Source organism: Rhagoletis pomonella, unplaced genomic scaffold (genome assembly GCF_013731165.1).
Source record: "Rhagoletis pomonella isolate Grant_MI unplaced genomic scaffold, Rhpom_1.0 Rhpom_scaffold_00002, whole genome shotgun sequence".
In the NCBI taxonomy this organism is placed as follows: domain Eukaryota; kingdom Metazoa; phylum Arthropoda; class Insecta; order Diptera; family Tephritidae; genus Rhagoletis; species Rhagoletis pomonella.
The window spans coordinates 40,670,705-40,693,758 of NW_023458556.1; the positions used below are offsets into that span (position 1 = coordinate 40,670,705).

General features: G+C 39.1%; 1 protein-coding gene across 1 annotated transcript in view; it reads left to right on the top strand.

Moving 5' to 3' along the window:
* The first annotated feature begins 173 nt into the window (after nt 1–173).
* Nucleotides 174–23,054, top strand: part of LOC118733598 (histone acetyltransferase p300) — a 26,455-nt gene continuing 3,574 nt past the window's right edge. Inside the window, exons 1-6 of the mRNA XM_036463058.1 lie at nt 174–489; nt 2,734–3,617; nt 3,682–3,974; nt 4,033–4,225; nt 4,588–4,962; nt 20,169–23,053. Of these exons, the coding sequence (XP_036318951.1) occupies nt 3,563–3,617; nt 3,682–3,974; nt 4,033–4,225; nt 4,588–4,962; nt 20,169–23,053 (3,801 nt within the window). The 5' untranslated portion in view covers nt 174–489; nt 2,734–3,562. The remainder of the gene's footprint in view (nt 490–2,733; nt 3,618–3,681; nt 3,975–4,032; nt 4,226–4,587; nt 4,963–20,168; nt 23,054) is intronic.

Below are 23,054 nucleotides of genomic sequence, written 5' to 3' on the forward strand. Positions count from 1 at the left end.
ATTTATACTTATATGGACATCTCTGTTTTACTTGTGGCTAGCAGGGCCATTGGGTAGATCCGCCATTTTGTTAGTGTGTGCGCGAACATGGTCGTGGCATTGCAGTGTAAGTGGCGATAGTGCTCAGATAAATAGAATTAAATACACGTTCAAATCTATTAAAATAATAATTATTTGGCGCATTTTATGGAAACAGCGTATAGCTTAAATAATATGTGAATTCTTAAGTAGAAAGAACTCGAAAAATATTGGTATTTCTTGTCGCGCTCTGTTACGATTTCGGTTCGATTTTCTCTCGGGCGAGTTCGTAAGCGTGAGTGCATCTTTATACATAATTCGTCGTGATTTTTCGCAGCTCGTTGCTATGCCCAAGAACTATGAATATTATTTGTGTGAAACTTTATTCTGATCGACGAAAATAATTTGACTTAAATATATTCTGCAGTGTATTTTACGCATTTTAATATGCGTTAACTGCATCGAAATGGGGTAATTAAGTGTATTAATAGCATTATAAATATCTTCTAAAACTCGTTGATTTACTGCTCATACGATTCGGAAACGTTCGCTGTGTGTGTACAAGCGAGTATACATATGCATAAAAATTCGTATCTTGATACTCGCTGTTCACTTATTTATGTCAAAATCGAAAAGGTAGATAGAGAAAGAGTAAAGTGATAAAAATAAATCGAGTGCGAATTTGGTAGAAATGCGTTAGAAGAATACGACTATAGCTGTGAAATGTGTGTGAATGTTCCACTGGCATACTCGTTGCTTATTACTCAAATACTGTCTCTTTTAACCATCGGGTCGTCATTGTTCATGAACCGAATATATCCGAAGTTTGTATCAATTTTTTCTACACTTGCTTTACGATGAGAAGTGGTGCCAATAATTGAAAATTTGTAGTTTCGGCGCTTGGGCAATTTTCTGTCCCTTATTGAGGTCATCTTAAAGATCTCGAGTAGATTAAAAATTATATAGAAAATTTTGGGCAGTATCAATAAAAATTAAGCAATTACTTCTTAAAACTTCAGAACTTTTGCTTGTTTTGTTCAAATAAATTTAAGACAAAGATCTGAAATTTTAAGAAAAAGCAATTGCTTCGTTTTTTTCATAAATTTAAGTAAGATTTGAAATTTTGAGGTTAGGTTTTTTTCATAAATAAATAAACTTTGAAGTAAAATTGCATTTCCTTTATTTTTTTATTTTACTATTGGAGCAACTAATCCACAATACAGGCCATAGTAGTTATAGTCAAAATAAAGTCGACCCCAAAGTTATTTGCAGCGGTTTTGACAGATAGCCCACTGAAAATTTGACAAAAAGGTAAAATTAACTTTAAGACTTTATTTACTATAACTATGGGTCTTTATGGTATAAAGATAACTGGCACTTAAACTTTTTCATGGCAAAAAGTGTACCAATCGATCAAGGCGGTATGCAAGAAAAATCCCTCAACTCTTTGTCCGGGACAAATCGTATAGGGCCGGCAACATTTGCATCGCGCTGTTCACCGACTCTCCTAAAATCGCACTCGACTTAAAATTTCAGTCTTTCTTCCTAGTTCTGTCGTTACTCGTTCGCGAATTCAGTTGAGTTTTTACTGCTGCGGAGCAAACCGACTGAATTTTAGTTTTATTGTTGCGAAAAGAATTTGAAAAATTGTCAAAAATCCAAGAGAAATGTAAAAATTATATAGATAAAAACCAAAATAATAAAAAATAACGAACTTTAATTGAAAAAAGTTTGCCCGGCAAAATACAATGTTTTCAACAAATATCTAAAGTGAGCGAAATGTCCAAATTTTTTTTGTAATAATATACATTTTTTTCTGTAATTTCGGTTTTTTTCCAAAAATTTTTGCGATTTTTTCTAATCATAAAAATTGTATAAAACAAAAATTCTGCAAATAGAAATTTTCGATACGACGTGAAAACTAGCGACAAAAAATTTCAGTCATTGCTTGTCTGTTTTTCTTTCTTTTTCCAATACTGCTCGCACTCGTTGGCCGAGGCGGTCACCATGCAAGTGTATAGGTGCGAGAAACACACTGACAATTCGCGTTCCGTACACTGTTTTGTGAGTGAATCGCTCGGTTTGTGAAGGAACAAGTTAGCATATAGTCGAGTCTTGTAGAGCCAAAAGTCCGTCAGTAGAAAAGCAACGAGTGGTTAAGAAAGAAACGAATGAGTGCGGTTTGTTAAACCAACGAGTTATCGCCGCCAATATGTTTGTCCTATTCCCGCATTAAATGAAATAGCGTTCATATGTATACGCTTCAACTAGCTACAAATTAATGTTCGCTTATTTGATGGAATGAACGAATAATTGGCACGAAAGTGTGAACGGGCAGTCGACAGTCGGCTGAAAAGAAAGGTGAACGAGTCGAAGAGAAAATCTTTGCCGTTTGCCATTTAGCTCTGATAATTTTAAGTTGATTATTTCGAGGAAATTTTATTGGGCGAGATCACTGCCATATATTTACAAAATAACTTGGTAAAATTACGAAATTAATACACTAAAAATATAAAAAATTAGTGTACGTAAAAGCAAAATTAAACAAAGGAGTCAACTCTCACTATGTTCTCTTACTGCATCAAGCATCGAAACAAACAAATAGACCAATTTCCGAATTTAAATCATATGGACATGAAAATAATTACGAAATCAATGATTCTAATTAAATAGATATATAAAAATTCTAAAATCTTTCTTCTACTTCATTTACAGTTGATGTGCAATTAAATATCGTTGGAAAATTTATTAATGCAAAAAAAGGCGCAAAAAACATGTACTCGAAGAAAAACAATGTTTGATTCGAAAGATGTTGATGGTTATAATCGTCGGCGTTTAAAATGGTGATTGAACGATCACTGCAAAAGCAGGAAAGTGTCAAGTGCCAATAAACAAACGAACGAGATATATGTGAACTGGGAATTTGTTAGCTTACAAATTTACATCAATAACTAAAAAAAAGAAACACAAACAATTCACCTTAAGCGAGAAGAACTAGAAAGTATACTATAATAAAAGGTATAAAAAGCCGAAAGTGGTCGGCCTACCTTTGCGACTTCTGACACAAAATGAACTCAATCGTAATCGGCAAAAACGCTTTAATTCAGTTGGAAAATTTTGTAATTGCGTGGAAGCGATTTCAAAGAGTGCAGCCATTTCTAATAAAACTTCAGAAAACCAGCCGAATCAAGCAAGGTACCCAGGCTTGGAAAGTTGTAAAGCTTTCTTCTAATGTCACCCCTGGTGCAGCGCAACTATCTGCAACAGTGACAAGTGGTGGTGTTTTGAAAATAAGTAAACAATTCGTGGCAAAGTCTTATGTCCCCCCACTAAATGTAGCGGCGTTTGCAAACTTTGTCAAACTCATCTATTTTCAACATTAACCTATTACAAATAAACTTGACTTTTCATTGCAAAATTTATAACAATTGTAACAGCAAATAAGCTAACCCATCTATACCTATACCAAGTGAAAAAGTGCGTATAATAATACGCGTATAAGGCTATTCAATACCAAAACAAGAATTATAACAACGACGTCTGAATGATGGCAGATCATATGGATGAACCTCCGCAAAAGCGGACTAAAATGGATCCGAGTAAGATGATTGAAAACTGTATACAAGTTGTATTATTTTTTAATTTGTTTTTTTTTTTTTCCAGCGGACTACGTCTCCGTTTTAGAAGATGATCTGCCAGATGAACTTGTTACTGGTAACAGCAATTGGCCAGATCCTCTTAGCAGCGGTGGAGGACCTGGCGGTCCAGGATCTGGCCTTGGAGTCAATGTGGTTGGCGGTCCTAATAAACCACCTGCACAAGGCCCTGGGCCAGGTGGACCGCAAATTAATGGTGGCGGCGAAGATTCCACTGGTGTGGGCGGCAATCAAGTCGGCGGTAATCCTTTACGTCAAATGCAACATCATCAACATCTGCAACAATTATTGCAGCAACAAGTAATACTAATGCTTATCAGATCTCATCAGCAAAAATTATAATATCATCTCGTTACAGGGTAACAAGAACATGGGTATGATAGGTAATCCTATGGGCGGAGCTGGAATGAACCAATTGGGTAGTAAATCACCTAACTTGCAATCACCAAACGCAGCTGGCATGCAAGTAGTTGGTGGTCAAATGGGCATGGTCAATTCGATGGCGATGTCTATTTCTAATAATGGCGCTCAAGGAATGAATAGTATGCCCGGTAAGCGATTAGACTTTCATATATCATATATTCTTATATCAATTTAAAGCCCCTTATTGGTTTGGTAAGCAAACACACATATTTACTGAGAAAATTTCAACTCATATTTCAACAGTATTTGTCGTTTTTAATATCTAAAACAAAGGAAAGTAGAAAAAATTACTTTACACTCTTCTCATTTAAAGCTTAATTTAATAGGAGCATATAAGCATTTTAAAATATATTTGAAACTATTTACTATATCTAATTATTCAAAAACATGTAGATAATAAACTATGAAAATAGGTTAATAGAATTTCACTTTGGTTACAATATTTTACTATATGCACTTCAAAATCAAAATAATAATTTTTTCTCTTTAGGCATGAATACAATTGCTCAAGGCAATATTGGAGGTATGGTGATCACCAATAGTAATTTGGGTGGTCTTGGTGGCAATGCGGGAATGGTGAACACATTGAAACAACAAATAGGCGCTGGAGCTGGCGGTATGATGAGCGCAGGGCCAGGCGGTGTGGGACCTGTTGGAAATATGGGTCCGGTCGGTGGTCCTAACCAAGGAATGCATTTAGGTGGCGGACCCGGTCATCCGCAGGGTCTACAAAATGGACCGATGATGGGCAGAATGGTCGGACAACATATGTTACGTGGTCCCAGTCCACATTTAATGGCTGCTAATGGACCTGGCGTTGGTCCAGGAGGTGGTCCTCGAATGCAAAATCCAAATATACAAATGGGTAAGTTTTCTTTTCTATATAATGTAAATCATGCAAGTTTTAAACATATGTAGTACATTCAGCGCACAACGATTCGACCCGTGTGTTTATTAGTTTTTGGGAACACGAATTTATGTGAATATATAATATAATTGCCTTTTTGAAATTGAATCAAATTGATAAGTTTTGAAACTTAAGTAAAGTTTATTTCATGCAATACATTGATATTACAAAAGAAAAATACCAAGACTGTATAAACGATAAGTAATATAAACAGCTAATAGTTTTTCGAGATTCTCGAGCATATTACGGGTGCCATCCGCACGGATCTTATCATCCACGACCCTTTTTATGATAGTGCGACTCCGATTAGATCCGTTGGATACCCTAGTAGGCATAATTAATAGTAATATCTGCACCAATTTAAAAATTCGGCTTCAAATCAATAGTCGATATGATCCAGTCATGTTTATTAAATTATGTGTCGAAAGTCGTTGTCCTGATTGTGGAATAATTATTTCAGCTCTCACAAAATAAAATAAAAATTAAAAATAAAATAAAACTTGATGCTCTCCATTTCAAGACAACCGGTAGGTACGGGAATGTTTTTTAATTTCGATGAAACTGAAATATGTTGTAGCGTTGGTTCAAATAATGAGACCCGCATTTTTTTTTTGGTTAAAAAATATTTTTTGGACGGCTTATAAGCTATTTTGGTTTTCATATAAAAACCAATATCAGGGGAAATTTTTTTGTCAAATGCCCATAACTTTGTTAAAAATTATTGAATTTCTATAATTTTTTCATCATTAGTTTTATAAATTTTTTATATATTTTTTTTTAATTTTTGCGAAATTAAATTATGCAAAAACTATATATTTTTTTCTTTCATACTTTTTTCACAAGAAAATAGGCGCTTTCTAGGTGAATCCTTAGTAGCACTTTTTCTTTGGAGATGATTTTTTATTTATTTTTGTAAATAAATTTTTGAAGTACATACACAAACGGTTATTATTTATTATTTTTATATTACCAACATTTTAGTGAAAAATGGTGGAAATTCACTAGATTAGGGAATTTGAAAAAAATGCTAAAATATCGCTTTTTATCTAAAAAAAAAAACAAAAAAGCCAATAATTTTTTCGAGCAAAAAAAAATACTGTTATCTTTATTTGGACCAACAAACAACATATTTCAGTTTCATAGAAATTAAAAATTATTCCTGTACCTGACCGATTTGTTGTCTGGAAATGGAAAGTATTACCTGAATAAAATGCTGAATAACCTGAAAAACCTTTGTGGAGGAGTTTTATTTACTCACTGAAATTGCAATTTTGATTATGTTATGTAACATTTGTTTATATAGGATTTTAAAATTATTCGGTTAATCGATTAGTCCTTTAGTGACTGTTCACGCGATTCTTAAATTGGTTTATTAGATTTAAATAATCGTCCAGCTAAGACATCGACAATTACAACAAATCTGATTTTGAACATGGAAATACAATTTGTATGCATGCAAAAGATATTTTCGCTCTGAAATATCGAACATTCTGAACCGAGTGCTCTGAGCCGCCTATACAACATGAAAAAACTTTAAAAGGGGGTTTCTCGAAGCACGGTTTATGAAATCGGCAGCCAGCAATTACCTGAATAATTTTCAATATTTTCACTTGCATTTTTAATACCATACCTTCAGAATGCAATTAAAGGGCGACCAAAACTGCGACACTTTGGGAAGCTTATAACTTACCCAAAACGAATTCAATATTTTGAAATTCAAATACCATAAGCTGACCACATGACCTTAAGTGGACGTAGAAGAAATTTCATCTGAATTTGATTCCTAGTTGAGTTAAAAATGGCAACCGAGTGAGAAACGAGACAAACCATTTTGCACGAGTTTATAAATGATCCGGCCTTAAGTACACGTAAAATTGCTAAAAAATTAAAGATTGCACTATTCGACAGTTTGCAGGGTTTTAATCGGTACAAATAAGGCCTGGCAGTTACGAGAAAACCAGGGAGCGGGGGTTAGCATGGTCAAAGTGATAAAAACAGTGCTCGGAAGGTCCTCAGTGCGTTTTCGCGAAATCCGAAGATTTTGTCGCGTTATGTTGCAAAATCCGTACGCAGATCGCAGTTTTTCGTACAAAAGGTAAAGCGGAAAGCTTCATTGAGATGTTCTACAGCTCAAACAGCGCCTGACCGAGGCGCAAAGTAGAATGTTACAGCGAAATCCCGCATTCGGAAGTTGTATGAATTCTAAATTAAAAAATACAACTGCATTGTTATGGACTACGAAACCTACTGCTATAAAAATTCAAAATATATCGCAGGTCAAGATTTTTATACTGTTGCAAGCCGTCAAGATGCCCCTGAAAGTTGTAAGCTGAAAATGAAGTCCAAATTTCCAAAAAAACCACATGGTTTGGCAAGCTATTTGATCCTGTGACCGTAAGATCAGCCCTTTTTCCCATCCGGGACAATGAATGATCAAGTTTATCGGGATGAGTGCCTCAAAAGGCGTCTTGTGTCATTTATCAACAGATAAGGAGTAGGCCACTGTTCTAGGCGGACGTGGGAACCTGCCACTATGCCAAGGACACATTGCCGTGGTATAATGCAAATAACATCAATTTTGTACCTCACGACTGCAATCCACCCAATAGCCCAGAGCCACGTCCTATTGGGGAATATTGGTCAATTGTCAAAGAAATCTTGCAGAAAACAGGTGAAAAAGTGAAAAATATTGAAGAGTGCAAAACAAAGTAGTTGTGCGCATCGCGTAAAGTCGATGATGCAGTCGTGCAGAACATGATGGCGCGTGTGCGATGAAAATACCGATCACTTGCAGATGGAGCAAATAATAACTAATATTTTAACATTTTAATAACATCTAAACTTCCAAGTTATATAATACAAAAAAAAAATAATTTCAAAGCCTGCTAGTTTGTTTCTGGTAGTAATTTCTAAGTGTCGCAGTTTTGGTGTGTTCACCCTTTACTTGAAGACCAAATACATCTTAGGAGGACGGTTCCAGTGGCGACATTTTTCTTTTTAATACTTCATTACCTTCCCTTCCATCGTAAATAAACTGTAAAAATCGCTATTGAATGGTGTTACCCCTTATGTATTTTTTTTTAATAATAAAGAAAGATGGTGAGGTAACCGAAAACAGATGAATAAAGATTAGACCACGACGGGCTGTAAGCTTCGTATTTTTACTTTTCCCATTTTGTTGTAGATGGTTGTTGGTTACGAATGGCATATTCGAATAACTGGACTAATCGATTAGACGATACAATAACCCGACAACCCATTAGAAAAAAGTACTGTGCAAGTTCGAATCCTGTCCGGGGCAACATAAATTTTTGCCAATGGCAACATGAGAATGTATTTTTTCCATGAAAAAGCTTGTCATAAAAACGGCTTCAAACTGTAGGGCATTCCGTTTGTGAGCAACATTAAATTCCACACTACAAAGTGGAAAAGGATGTCGGAAAACAAATGTGTGAAGTCCCAATTGTATACTTTTTTCTTATTAAGGTAACTACAGTTGCGGTCAATAAGATAGTAGCAAAATTCAAAATGATATTGTTTGCAACTTATGCTTATTTATTTATTTTTAATAAATTTCATTTAAAATATAGTTTTGTCTATAACGGAAGCCACTGTGTTAAAAGACTTTAAGCAAAGTTAGCGAAAATTAATCAAAACATTCCCACGACAGCCGGTTCTACGTACCGGAATGACTCGGGGTTTTACCCGACCAAGGGCTGTTGTTTCGGCGATCTAACCCCGTTTAGGTCGGCGAAGTATCTCAGATGTTGTTCGTCCATAGGGCTACATTCACTACGTATTCTTCTACTCAGGGCTGGCATCGAGTCAAACCCAGGGCCAGAAACCTACACCTGCTGTGTAAGTCAAGTGTAATGCCTGCGAGGGGTGGAGTCTCCTCAGAGTCTGCTCGGGACTACGGACACATCGACAGTGGACCACGTCGTACGTGGCCCCCTGTTGCTCAAACAGAGCAGCCTCCACGGCTAACCTCCCGAGCAGCCTCACACAGTCACCACAATACAACAACATAATAACAGCACAGACCATACCACAGCCACGACAGACCACATAACACACACAACCGCACCACCACCCACACGCCGCCGCCAACAACTCGTGGTTCCCCCTACAATCTGCACGGTATGTCAGACCAGGATATTCCGTAATGTGACATCAGTCAAGTGCAACACCTGCCTTGGCTGGTGTCACTTTAGGGCATGCTCAGGTCTGCGTACCACGCGAGATTGGACTGGGAACTTCGAGGGCCCGTGTTGCGCTGCTCGGTCGCAGACCTCAATTGCGACGCCTCCTGCCACCACCACAGGGCGGCAACCATCACAGCAGCGCACACAGCCAACGGCGGTAAGAACACACACATCACTTACACCCCACATCACGACACGTCTCCCGAACCACATGAACTTCCTTCAATTTAACTGCAACGGACTACAGAGCAAGATCGAGGAGATAACCGTCTTCATGTGTCGGCATGGTATATTGATAGCTGCGGTCCAAGAGACGAAGTTGCACAGCAATTCAACTTTGTTGAATTGCGCCGGGTACAACGTGCACCGTCGAGATCGCGAGCGAGATAATGGTGGTGGCTTAGCGTTCATCACGCACCACACCGTGCAGTATCGTCTAATCGAAGCAGACATCGACCGCAGGGATACCACCCTAGGATGTCAGGGCATCGCTATCCGGTCAGGCGATGTTGAGCTCGAAATATTTAACATATACATACCCCCTGTCACCTGCTGCCCGGCAGGATATCACCCTGATATAGGTGCGCTCCTCAGAGGTGAAAACCGTATGGTAGTGGGTGACTTTAATGCGCACCACGATCTTTGGCACTCAAGCCTGTCAAACGATCGTAGGGGAACAGACTTGGCTGAGCAGATAGACGATTCGACATTCTGCACAATGAACCGTCGTTCAGGATTATGGGTAACTGCAGTAGCTCGCCAGACATCACCATAGTCAGCGCTGGTCTGATGGCGACCTATGCTGACTTTAGCATCAGACCACCTACCCATAGTCATCTCGATAGATAAACCAACCGACTTTGCCTCCGCCAAGCACCGGACCTATATCAACTTTTCTAAAGCTGATTGGAAAGGTTACGCGGAGTTTACTGAAAACACCTTGACAGCGCTCCCCACACCAACCGACGTCCATCTCGGTGAACGTAAGTTCCGCAGGGCTGTCACTGCTGCTGCAGCTCGCTTCATACCGGCAGGATGTATAACGGACCCACGTCCAAACTTCCCTGCCGAAGCGGCTGTTCTAGCCGATGAGCGTGATAGCCTTCGTCAGGCCGATCCCGGAGATCCCCGTATCAGGGATCTCAACGCGGAGATTCGGCAACTAGTAAACGTACATAAGCGGAAGAAGTGGGAGGAGCATCTGAAGACCTGTAACTTCACCTCTGGTGTGAGCAAGCTTTGGTCAACCGTGAGGTCGCTGTCCAATCCGACGAAGCACGACGACAGAGTCGAAATTTCCTTCGGCGACCATGCTTCGTCGGACCCGGAGCGATGCGCGAGCTATTTTAGCCGGCAGTTCATACTGCATCCTCCGGTGGACAAAGCCAAGCGTCGAGTGACCAGAAGGCTGCACAAACTGCCAACAACCTGTGCCCCCCTTGCTTTCACTTGCGGTGAAGTTCAGGTGGCCATCGGGAAGGCGAAAGCCTCTAAAGCCATGCTGAAAAATTTGGGTCCTTCGGGGGTAGCGTACCTAACGGAGGTCCTCAACTTGTCTATGGCCACTCTTATCATCTCAGACATCTGGAAGGTGGGGAGAGTGGTCCCACTGCTCAAACCGCGGAAACCTGCCAACAAAGGAGATTCTTATCGTCCGATAACACTCCTTTCCCCGGTAGCGAAGACACTCGAGGCCTTGCTACTCCCGTACTTCACAAACCACTTGACCTCAGCGAAGCATCAGCATGGTTTCCGTAAAGTGCACAGTACAACAACATCACTTAACGCCTGTGAGAGAACGATTCTAGTAGCGTTGGACTTGTCAAAGGCGTTTGACACCGTCTGCCATTCCACGCTACTAGAAGATATAGAGGCCTCCTCTCTCCCACAGAGGCTCAAACGGTGGTCGGCAAATTATCTGAGTGGTCGACATTCATCGGTAATGTTTAGACACAAAACGAGTAAACAGAGAAAAATAAAACAGGGGGTTCCACAGGGTGGTGTCCTTTCCCCGCTACTGTTTAACTTTTACATTTCAAAGCTCCCTCAACCACCAGAGGGAGTCTCGATTGTCTCTTATGCCGACGATTGCTCGATCATGGCGACTGGGAATGGAATTGATGACCTGTGTTCGAAAGTAAACGGGTATCTCTCCGAACTTTCTCGCTTCTTCACTGCAAAGTGTCTAGCCCCCTCTCCCCTACGAAATCCTCCGCGACCCTGTTCACAACCTGGATGAAGGAGGTCAGGCTACCGCTGGGGATTCACGTCGATGACACACCAATTCCGACGGTGAATAACCCCAAAATACTCGGAGTAACATTCGACAGCCTGCTCTCCTTCTCTGCGAACGCAACCGCTATTGTCAATAAAGTACAGAGCCGCAACAAGGTCCTCAAGTCGCTAGCCGGCAGTACTTGGGGCAAAGACAAAGAAACGTTTCTGGCAACATACAAGGCAATAGGCCGGCCGGTTTTGAACTACGCAGCGCCAGTGTGGTCGCCGGGGACTAGTAGGACGCAGTGGACGAAGCTACAGACTGCACAGAACACCGCACTCAGGACAGCGACAGGATGCCTCCCGATGTCGCCCGAACACCATCTTCACGGCGAGGCGCAAATGCTCCCCGTAAAGGAGCACAATATAATGCTCTGCAAGCAGTTCCTGATCGGGAGCCACAGAAGTGGCCACCCAAACAGACAGCTGCTTGCAGAGGAGCCCTCGCCTAGGCACGTCAGGAGGCATCTATATGAACTGACGGACGAAGTCCAGAGGTTCATCAAGAAACCAATATATCTAAACTTTCCGAAAAACTTGATTTCATCAATTCCCCAGAAAAAAACTGAAAATGTTGTAGAGTGTAATGACAGCCGCGATTTCAAATCCCTTATAAAAGGTTGCATTTACACAGGATGGAGAAAGGAGAAGGTTGTTGTGGTAGCGTCTTACTTAGCCCTCCCTAGATCGGCCCATGAAGCCTGCCTTTCCAACTGAGGAATGAAATCCCTTGGGGTGAAAATGGTAATAGAAAAGTACGCAAAGTAGACAATTGGTGGTGTTATGCATTTGGTGAATTTATTATTTTTTAAGAATTTTGTTAAACTTTATAAATTAAAATACAGTTCATTCTCCAACAAAGCCCTCGCTTAAAACTTTGTAGGAAAGTAAAGAAAAATGCAACAAATTTTCATTCAAATTTCAAACATTTTTTCGGAAATGTTAGAATTTTGTGCGTCTATTTTTATAGCTCATTCATTTATAGTTGCTAAAAACTACCGTTTCATGAAACGTCGCAAAATAGCATTTTCGGCGGCGAAAAGGCAATGTTGCGAGCAAAATTGTATGAACGACACTTCGGATTACAAGTGTCAATTTTTTTTAAATGCCGCGCTTAAAGGGCGGTTTCCAGCTCTCAATAAAAAGGAAAAATTCAAAAATTCATATAAAATGACGCTCAAGAAATAAAAAGAAATTTTCTTTTATCAAAACTTCTTATACCCTTTTACAGCTCTCCAGAAAAAAATGCTCGTACCGTGGTACAATTATCACAGGTGTTAACTTCCCAGAGAGCGCATATTCCGATCTGCCTTATTTGAAAAACATCATTGTTGCCCACACTAAAAAGTTTAAGTAAGGGAAAGGGGATACGTTGGCTTAGTGTGCAAACGTGCCAAGTCTACTTTTTATGAAAATTGAGATTTTAATGCAGTAAAATAGCACAACTCAAAACACATCATTACAAAAAACAGTTACCGTACTGTCGTTTTACTTGTTGTTATGCAGTGGTATGCAAATGTACCAGGTCCAAAAAAATCAGGAAAAAAATATAGACGATAACTCGAGCAAAAATTGGGATATCTCAACGAAATTTGGGATGTAGGTTGCCCTTTATCCAAGGTAGGTGGTATTGAAAATGGGCGAAATCGGACTGCAACCACGCCCACTTTCCATATACAGGTATTTTCGAAAAATGCAAGAACTACGACATTTTAGTAAATATTGGACGCAAATGTGGTAAAAAATATAATAATGAAATTTTTGGGAAATGGGCGGAACCCCGCCCACTTATGATATCCCAGTAGCCCAATCACCGACCCTTACCAAACTCGGTACGAGGCTTGCTTAGGGTCTAGCTAAGAAATCTGTTGAAAATCTTTGAAATTGGACAATGAATACGCGCATATGCCATATAACCATATAATTTATAGAAACATGAAAACCGCGATAGATCAAGAACTACTAAAACTAATCCACTTAAAATCGATGATTGCGATAACGATTTAGCAGAAAATTAGATTATTAAAAATTGCTGGATAATAGGCGTGGCGCCGCCCACTTATAATCTCAGATGTGTAACTCAGTAACCGATTTATCCATTTCTACCAGATTCGGTGCAAGGTTATTACCTTGATACGGAAAAGTAATTCGTTGAAAATTATTAAAATCGGACCAAAATTACACCCGCTCCCCGTATATCAAACGGTAAATTCCAGATATACGGATACTGATATTTGAATAACAGGATGCTAATTTACTCCAAGTGAATACTTACAACAATCTCTTAACAATAAATAAGACCTTCTATACACTTTTAGAAATTGGGCGTGGCACCGCCCACTTTATGACTACAAAGGTGTGTCTCGGTAACCACTTTATCGATTTCTTTACTTCAGCCTCCATAAAAAAAATTCTAAAAAATCAACGGTAACTTCAAACTTGCCTTTATCTGTATAAAATTGAATGGGCTACTCAACTGCATACCCGAAAATTTTCTATATATTCTAACTAAAAATTTTGAAATTTTGAAGACAATTTTTTTAAGTTTGATTAATTTTTTTGCAATTGGTGCAAACTTTGAAACTTTTATTATTATGGTTTCTGTTATAGATTGAATTATATTTTAATTGAAAATTGACAAAAATAAATAAATAAACATAGTTTGCAAACAATATCATTTTGAATTTCGTTGCTAATTAGTTGATCGCATATGTATACACAGTGCCGGACAAAAGTATTGGCACTGAATTTTTCGCAATATCTGCAAAGTTTTTAGTTCTAATTTATTTTCGATAATTTTTTACAAAAATATAGTTCGTCCTACACCAAAAACATTAAAAATTAAATCTCTAAACTTTGTGCAAAACTCAGTAAAATTCAATAAATTTGCATACTAATTTGCAATTCTCTATTTAGATTTTTTTTATTTTTATTCTAAGTATACGGTTTATAGCTCATCTGATTTTAGTATAACAAAGTGCAAGCCTGCTAAAAAATCGATTTGATTTTTGGCAATTTTTTTTTCACTCAGGTTCTTCCATACAAAGTATGTTCGACAATTATTTATTGTATGGAGAAAATGAGCAACACCTTAGATACTTCAAACTTGCACTTTGTTATACCAAAATTTAATTGGCTATAAAACTGCATACTTAGATTTTTTCTAAAAAAATATGAATGGAAAGTTGCAAATTATGTAGTATGCAAATTTATTAAATTTTCCTGAGTTTTGCATAAAGTTTAGACATTTTGTTTTTCTGTATTTTGGTGAAGTACGAACTATATTTTTATTGAAAAATATTGAAAATAAATTGGAATAAAAGCTTTGCATATATTGCGAAAAATTCTCTGTGCCAATACTTTTGTCCGGCACTATAGGTTTATATTCCATGAATTTGTTTTTGTTTTTTTGTAGGATTTCGTTTATTTGTGATTTATTTATACGAAAACGTATTTATGTACGTTTTTATGTATGTAAATTCAAATTACCAAAGTTTTTCTTTTGTATGTAATATATATATCTCAGCAGCCAGCTCGAAAACGCCCTATCTCAGAAAACTTCAAGAACGCCCTTTTTCAGAATTTGGTTGACCACCGCCTTATTTCAGAATTTTATTGGAAAATACCATCTCAGCTTAAAATTCATTTAGGGGTATTTACGATCCGGAGCATACTGTCTAGCATAAATTGTATTGCAAATTTTCATTACTGCTGCAGTATTTGCGTGCCTTGGCCCAGGGTGTTTTTAATTCAAATTCTGAAGTAGGACGTTCTTGAAAAGTTGAACTGAACGGTTCACTTAAAAGAACTAAAGTGCCCAACTCTAGTTTATAGCAATGCAATAAGTTTGTATTTGGTTATTATTCATTTTAAAATAATAATATATATTTAAATAAACAACTAAATCTTTTAACAATACAAAAAAAAAAATAATGTAAAACAGGTCATAAAGAGAAAAGGGGGTAAGTCCCAAAAGAGCATATGAGCGAATCCGACAAATAGTCAACCAAAATCTGAAAAAATACATTCAATTCAAATTCTCGCGTTTTTGTGTCGAAAATGGCATAGTACAACATATTGTTATTTCATTTTCCTTTTAATACTTATTTGAGAAATCTGATTTGCCCCTCTTCTTGAAACAAAGCTCCAAATAGCCTTGGTCTTAACCACTATATCTTTTAATAAAATACAACAATAGCGCTTTGAAAAAATCAATTTTTTCACCGGCAAAAAGGGTAAAGTCCGTAACGTAACGTCCCGAACGCACGTATACAGTTGTTTTAGAGTTAATTCAACCTTTAGTTTTGTTTTATAATACATATTGTTAACTTCATTATTTTTTCTTCAAAGTATTATTTTTGCTTTTGTTCTCCATATATTACAATTTGCACCAATCGGTTGATTTTGATGGTCATATAAAAATCACTTCCCTTTTCAGTAACGTCCGAACACAAACTTCGAAGGAAAATACACAGACAATTAATTCAAATACAAATTTCCATTATTTTGTTCTCATAAGTACTGCTGTGTACCTTTCCTTACACCACAAAAAAATGTCAACTTATAATTTATTTTTCGACAAAAAAGTCAAAAGAATTATCCGAACGTAACGTCCGCACCGCTAGGATTTGCCCATATAAGTCTGCAACAGCTTTGTTTTGAAATTGGCCAATTATTGGCACTGAAACAAGATGAACTAAGGTAGAAAACTGCATTTACAGATTAGGAAAATATTAACAACAAGCAAAGGTAAACGGGTTTTTGTCCCTCCTGAAAAATTTAAAAAAAGTGGACTTATCACGTTTGCACACTAAGCCAACGGATTATTTCCATATACTCTGTACCACGGTGCAGCGAACAAAAGTGGCGCCATCCGACATACCGCTACTTTGGTTTTGTCGATTTTGACAATTCTGGTCTACAAGTAAACGACGCCTCGTAAAACTTTAAATGCACTGTAATTCACTAATATTTAAACATAAATCACCATTTTTCACATTCTTATTATAAATTTTATATTTTTACAATTTAGCACAATGAAAAAACACGTTTACTTTCGAAAATTTTAATATTAACCCTTTCAGTACAATTGTACAATATATGAGTGGAAAGTCATGCGTGTCGAGCTTGTCGGCAAGAAGTGTAGGGAAGTCAGCGGGGTAGGCAAGCACGCACGGTGAGCGAAATCGAGGGGTTGTTTGACGTTTCGCTTTTATTGAATTCACTTTTTCGTAGTTTTACTTTAAGTTCGCGATTCGCTCCGCTTTAAAAATGAGGACGAAAGAGTTGACCAAAGAAAATTTGACACTGAAATGTCAAAAAAACATGTATTTCCCAACTTTGACTTTGCCAGTATTACATACTTCCTTTTTTCAAAAAAATCAAACTGCATACGTCAATGTAATATAAGCAGACCAAAGTGCGCAATGTAGGTTTATTTAAACAATTTTATTAATCCTTTTATAAAAAGTAAACAGACATTGAGCGATTGGCTTTAATACAAATACAAAAAATTATGTACGTGTTGAGTACTAAAAAGTTGTTGACTTGAAGTAATCATAGTAAAGTTATAATAAAAGCTTATGTATAGTCTATCAATAAAGTTTAGGTACAGGAAGTGTTTTGCAATGCGGGGCACCGCTTTTTAAATATTTTATTTTTCGCAAATTTTTTATACAAATTTGGTTAATTCTACAACATAAATCCCAAAAAAGAGTTCCACCCCTTGTGCAAAATCAAAGAAAATTTAGCAAATTTTAATTAAAATATTGCACTTTTTAATTAGACTCCTTAGAAAAAAAATTAGTTTGCTGTTTTTTAGCCCATTTAATTTCAGTATAATAAAGTGCAAGTCCGAGGAAGCTAGGACTTACCATTGATTTTTGAAATTTTTTTTTGTTGAGTGTGTCCCTCATTTTCTCCATATAAAAAAGAAATATCGATCATTATTTTACTCACTCGGGTAAACGGTTTTTACCGCCATAGTAAAGCGTACATGATCATTTATGAACTATTGTTTAGAACAATGGTCCGGTGCGTCAAACTTTAGTCTTGTCGTGTAACACCGTGGGCAGTATTCCGTAAAAGTCATCGCTGTTTCACAGGAGCTTTCCCGCTTTAATTACGTGCCTCGAACAGGCCCATATTCTATAATGCTACGTTACCTCTTTCAGAGATGTATGCTCAGGAAGATACTTCTCATTGTGTTTGTGTGAGTGTAAAGCTTTAAGTGCTGTTTGACTATCCCACAAGATAGCGACTCATTTATTCTCTGTAGCTCTCTCGCCTACGCAATTCCTCTACATTCCAGTACTCATTCTTTAGAGTAGAGCTTCCTAAAATAGGTTCCTTAGAAAAGGCACCAGGGTGAAATGATTAATTTTTGGCTGTTAAATAATTCAACAGATACATAAGTACAAACAGGGGTGGTTCGTTTACCATCGCTTAAAATGTGGTATGAATAAGCATGTCCGTCGGCAGACGGTTTGAGTTGCACACACAAAGAAAAGCGCTGCCATGCACACTGGCCGAAGTTGGTTTTTTTTTTGGCATAAATTCAAAATTTTTGTAGCAATATATTCTTGATATCAGTTATGTTGATAAAAGTACATATGTCAACTAAGAAAATTTCCAAATAACAGATTTGAAGTTTCAACTCTGTGCTTTCAATGCTCTTTCAAAAGTTGCGTTCCAGATGCTTCACGATTTGCAGGTTTTTACAGGAAGTCGTTCCAGGTGACCACCTCCCATAAGGTTTATTAATGGCGAAAACAGCTGTTCCTGCAAATCGTGAATTTCGTGAATATCGTGAAGCATCTGGAACGCAACTACTGTCGTGTATGTGTACTGTTATTTTGTCAGAATTGGTGCAAAATTTTTCCTTCAATTGTGATGAAAGGTTGCGTTAATACAAATAAACAAAATTAGATATGGAAAAGTCAAGGTCAAGGTATTTTTAATAAGAATTAGTTAATGTACATATCGTGTGTGTGTTTGTTTGTCGTTATTTAATGTATTTGTAGTGCGTATTTAAAAAAACAGAACTAGCAAGCTGACAAGTGCTGACGCGATCTAATAATAAAAAAATGCTTAATAATAATTAGATTTTATTTGAGTAATAACAGTTTTTGCTCATTTTTGCTAATTTTTCCAAAATTTAACATTTTAAGCGAAGAAATCTATGTATCCTCCTTACATAGAATACAGCAAATTTGGGATTTGTTCACCACGTTAATTCGAAAACTTATGAACGGATTTCTAAAAATTTTTTTAATGGAGGTATTATCTTTAGGCCAGAGAATTTCTATAGGGTTGCCATCTATCTTAAAAATTATAAGACTAAGTTGGACCAAAAATGAGGTACAAAGTGAAAGGATACGGTCCCCGGATGTGCAATAAGCTGCCACCTTTTTTAAAATGATTACCTTACATATAAATCTGTGGTCATAAGCAATAACCGCCTAAGTCGAAAAACCTGAGTTCGAGAAAAAACATTTTAAACATTTGGATTGTAATGTTAACCTTATGGGGAAACCAAAATATCTTCGTCTATAACTGTTTAAATAGCCTAGCTAGCGAGATGGAGATTTCACACCCACAGTGCTGAGAAATCTTTAGTTTGAGAATTTTAGTTATTTTTGAGCTGTTTTTAGAATTTATGCAAAAAAAAAACTAAATTCCGGCCAGTGTACCATGGAAAAAATCAACATATAATCCATTTGCCGTTTGAAGGCGGTGTAAAGCTGTAGGTCCCTCCATTTTTGTTACAAAATCAAGACGCACACGACATATTGGGGGAGAAGCTCGGCCAAACACTTAACGCGTAAATTTAAAAAAGAAAGCACATTTTTACTGTACAAATGTCCCATCCGTGACGGTGGAATATCCCAAATGCAAATAAGGAATACAATTTTAGAACTAATTAATAAAATTTAAGTAAAATCTATGGAAAATTAACAATAAAATACCCTTCAATTAAAAAATAAACTGTGTAACAGTTATTCCTCGCCATGCGTAATTTTTTACTATTTCTTACTGTGTCCAGGAGTATAGAGGAACAGACTAAAAAACATTACATTGGCAATGCTGACGCCAAAGACACACGACAGTCTCATCGTTTGTGCGCTGACAACCACTTGATGTAATCATTAAATTTTTTGCTACAAAATGCTTAACTTTTAAAAATGAAGGATATATCAAACACTTGCGCTACTTGCGTGGCCCTTATTAGGCGTGTTTTTTTTTGTTTTACACGCATATACATCTACGCTTAAGTAGTAAAAAAACGCATCGAAAATTTCCATTTAAAAACAAGTAATTTTGATTTTATCGACAACTATTCATAAGCACACATAAAGTTGGTCGGTTACAGCTCCATACAAATTTTAAGCGCAGATGCGTATGCGTGTAAAAAACACGAATAGTTAATTTTACGAATAAGCGATATACATACATACTATAAGGTTAGATTTAACATGGTCGGTGACTGTTAAGGTTCGGGTGGATTTTTATATCAGGTTAGTTTCTGTGAAAATTGCAGATTTAACCTATTGAATATATCAAGTCCCCGATATTTATTCTGCACCATGCATACGCACATATTTAAGTAGCAACAAACCTTTAGAAATCCCTTAACAATCTTTTATTTTACCCTCATTTGTTTGGGATCAAATCACTGTGCAGCTCAACGATCAGATGTGTTGAACGGTAATCTTACGTACGGTGGTCCAGGTCAAATGGCAAACATGGTTGGCGGCAATGTTGCTGTGGGACCCAATGGCCCCTACGGCAATGCGGTTGGCGGTGTTGGAAACTATGGAGGGCCTGGTGGACCACAAGGTGGACTAAGCGTAAATCCTAATAATCCACAACAACAACTTTTAGCACAGCAAATGGCACAGCGTGCCGGTGTTCACCCTATGCAACAGGGCAATCGACCTGGTGTTCCCATGGGAATGGCTGGAGTGAGCAATGATGGTGCACCTGGCGGCTTAGTGGGCGGCCCACAGCAACAACAACAGCAGCAAATGGGTCCAAATCAGCAGCAGAACCAACAAGGTGGCGTAATGGGCGGAGCGACCATGGGACCGCGAGCGCCCCAGCCTGGTGGTGGCCCACAACAAAATCAAATACTTCATCAACAACAGCCACAACAACCGGGCACTTCACAACAAGCTGGTGCTGGTGCTGCTGGTGGAAGCGGTGGACCCGCAGGTAGTGGTTCTGGTGGTGGCGGCCAACACCTTTCGGAGGAACGTAAGAAACATATACAACAACAGCTGGTGCTTCTGTTACATGCGCACAAGTGCAATCGACGCGAATCGCTCAACCCGAATCGGGAAAAGTGCATAGTTCCCTATTGCAAGTCCATGCAAGATGTCCTAGCGCATATGGCGAACTGCAAGCAGAGTAAAGAATGCAGTGTTCAACATTGCACCTCGTCCCGTCAAATTTTACTGCATTACAAGACTTGCACACGTTCGGATTGTATTATTTGCTTTCCATTCCGGCAGCAACAGAGTTTCCACAACAACGCAAGCAGCGCCAACGCAAACGCGAATCAGCCTTTACAAGGTATTGTTAAGCAACAACAGCAACAACAACCGGACGGAAATGCTGTTGGCGGTGGTGGACCGCAGAATCCTGGAATGCCTCAGCAAAATGCTGGCGGACCGAATATTGTCTCCGGACCGGGCGGTCAATCGGGTATGGCAGGTGGTCCAAATCAACAGCAGCTTGGCATGAAGACAAACGCGGAGATTGCGCAACAAATGCAACAACAGAATGCACAGAATCCAAATCAAGAGATTCGACGTTTCGACAGCCTGGGTATGCAGGCCGGCGTCTCCAACGCAGGACCAGGCGCTAATATGCTGCAAAACAATGCGGTGAATGCGCAGCAACAGTTGCAAGGCATTCGCATGCCGGGAGGCGGACCAGCCGTGCGAGTTATATCTGCACCAGTTGGCGTACCGAGCGGTGGCGTTGTAACTGGCGTTTCGAACCCGAACACAATTATGGGCAACAGCATGATGATTGGCGGACCTGGCGGCCCAGATGGTGGTACTCAGCAGCAGCAGGTGCTCCTACAGGGCGGCAGTGGAGGCGCACATAATAACAATCCACAGTTGGCGGGCTTAATTGGCGGTCCAAACGCCAACAATGCTGGTCAAAGTCAGCAAAATGCGGGGCAGCAACAACAGCAATCAAACATTCCACTCTCTGTGAACGTTCACAACTTCAATAACAATTCCACTTTCAACAATGCACAACTGGGGGGTGGTGGTGGCCCTGGCAACGCGGGTGATATGGTTGGTGCGACCGGTAGTGGGCCACCACCCAATAAACAGTTGGTAAGTGCTCAAGAATTGGCCAAAATGAAATTGCAACCGCACAATGTCGCCATGGGCAATGCTACGGCTGTTAGTGGAACAACAAGTGGACCAGGTGTCGGTGGTAACAGTAATGTAGGTGGCCCCGGAGTTGGGCCGGGTGTAGGCGGCGGCGCTGGTGGCATGGTGGGTGTACAAGGTGCTTCTGGCAATAATGCACCCGGTGGTGGACCGACAACATCTCAAGGCGGTAATGGCAGCGCAACTAATAGTGCTGGGAGCGAAGAAAGGGACTGGCGTGAATCAGTGACTGCCGACCTGCGAAAACACCTCGTTCACAAACTTGTGCAAGCTATTTTTCCAACATCAGATCCGACGACGATGGCGGACAAACGTATGGCGAATCTAGTTTCTTATGCCGAAAAAGTTGAAAAGGACATGTATGAGGCAGCTAAGTCTCGTTCTGAATATTATCACTTACTCGCTGAGAAGATTTACAAGATACAAAAGGAATTAGAGGAGAAACGCATCAAGCGAAAAGAGCAGCAAATGTTAATAATGCAACAGCAACAACAGGGATCTGGGAGCGCTGGAGCAGGTCCCGGCCAAGGGCCTGGGCCAAGTAATGCCGTGCCGGTTGGCCAACAACTGCCACCTGGGCACCCGCAAGCCCAGCAAACTCAAATCCGACCGATGATCAGTCCTGTGGGTGGAAATGGTGGTCAGGGTGTTCCTATGGGTGCTGCTGGCATGATGCAGCAACAGTTAAGAGCTCAAGCACCGGGCAACGTCGGTATGATGCCAGGTCAGCCCGGTCAGAATATGGTAGGAATACGCAATCACTCGCCTGGTGGCAACTTACTGGCCTTGCATCAGCAACAGCAACGCATGCAATTCCCACAACAGCAGCAGGGCAATTTACTGGTTGGTCCTCCGGGTCCCAGTCCAAACAATGGCATGGGAGTAATGCCGAGCTCCTCACAGCAGAATATGGTCGTGCAAAATCCAGTTTTATCGCCTTTCGGTGTTCAGGGAATGCAACCTGGTCAGCCCGGTGCTGGTGGCGTCGCCAATGTACTGACAAGCCCTGTCCCCGGTCAACAACAACAGTTCATTAATGCAAACAGCGGCAATGGCTCACAAACGCCACAGCAAATAACAGAACTAATGAAGCAACGGCTTTTGCAACAACAGCAAGTTCAGCAGCAGCAACAACAACAGCAGCAGCAACAACAAG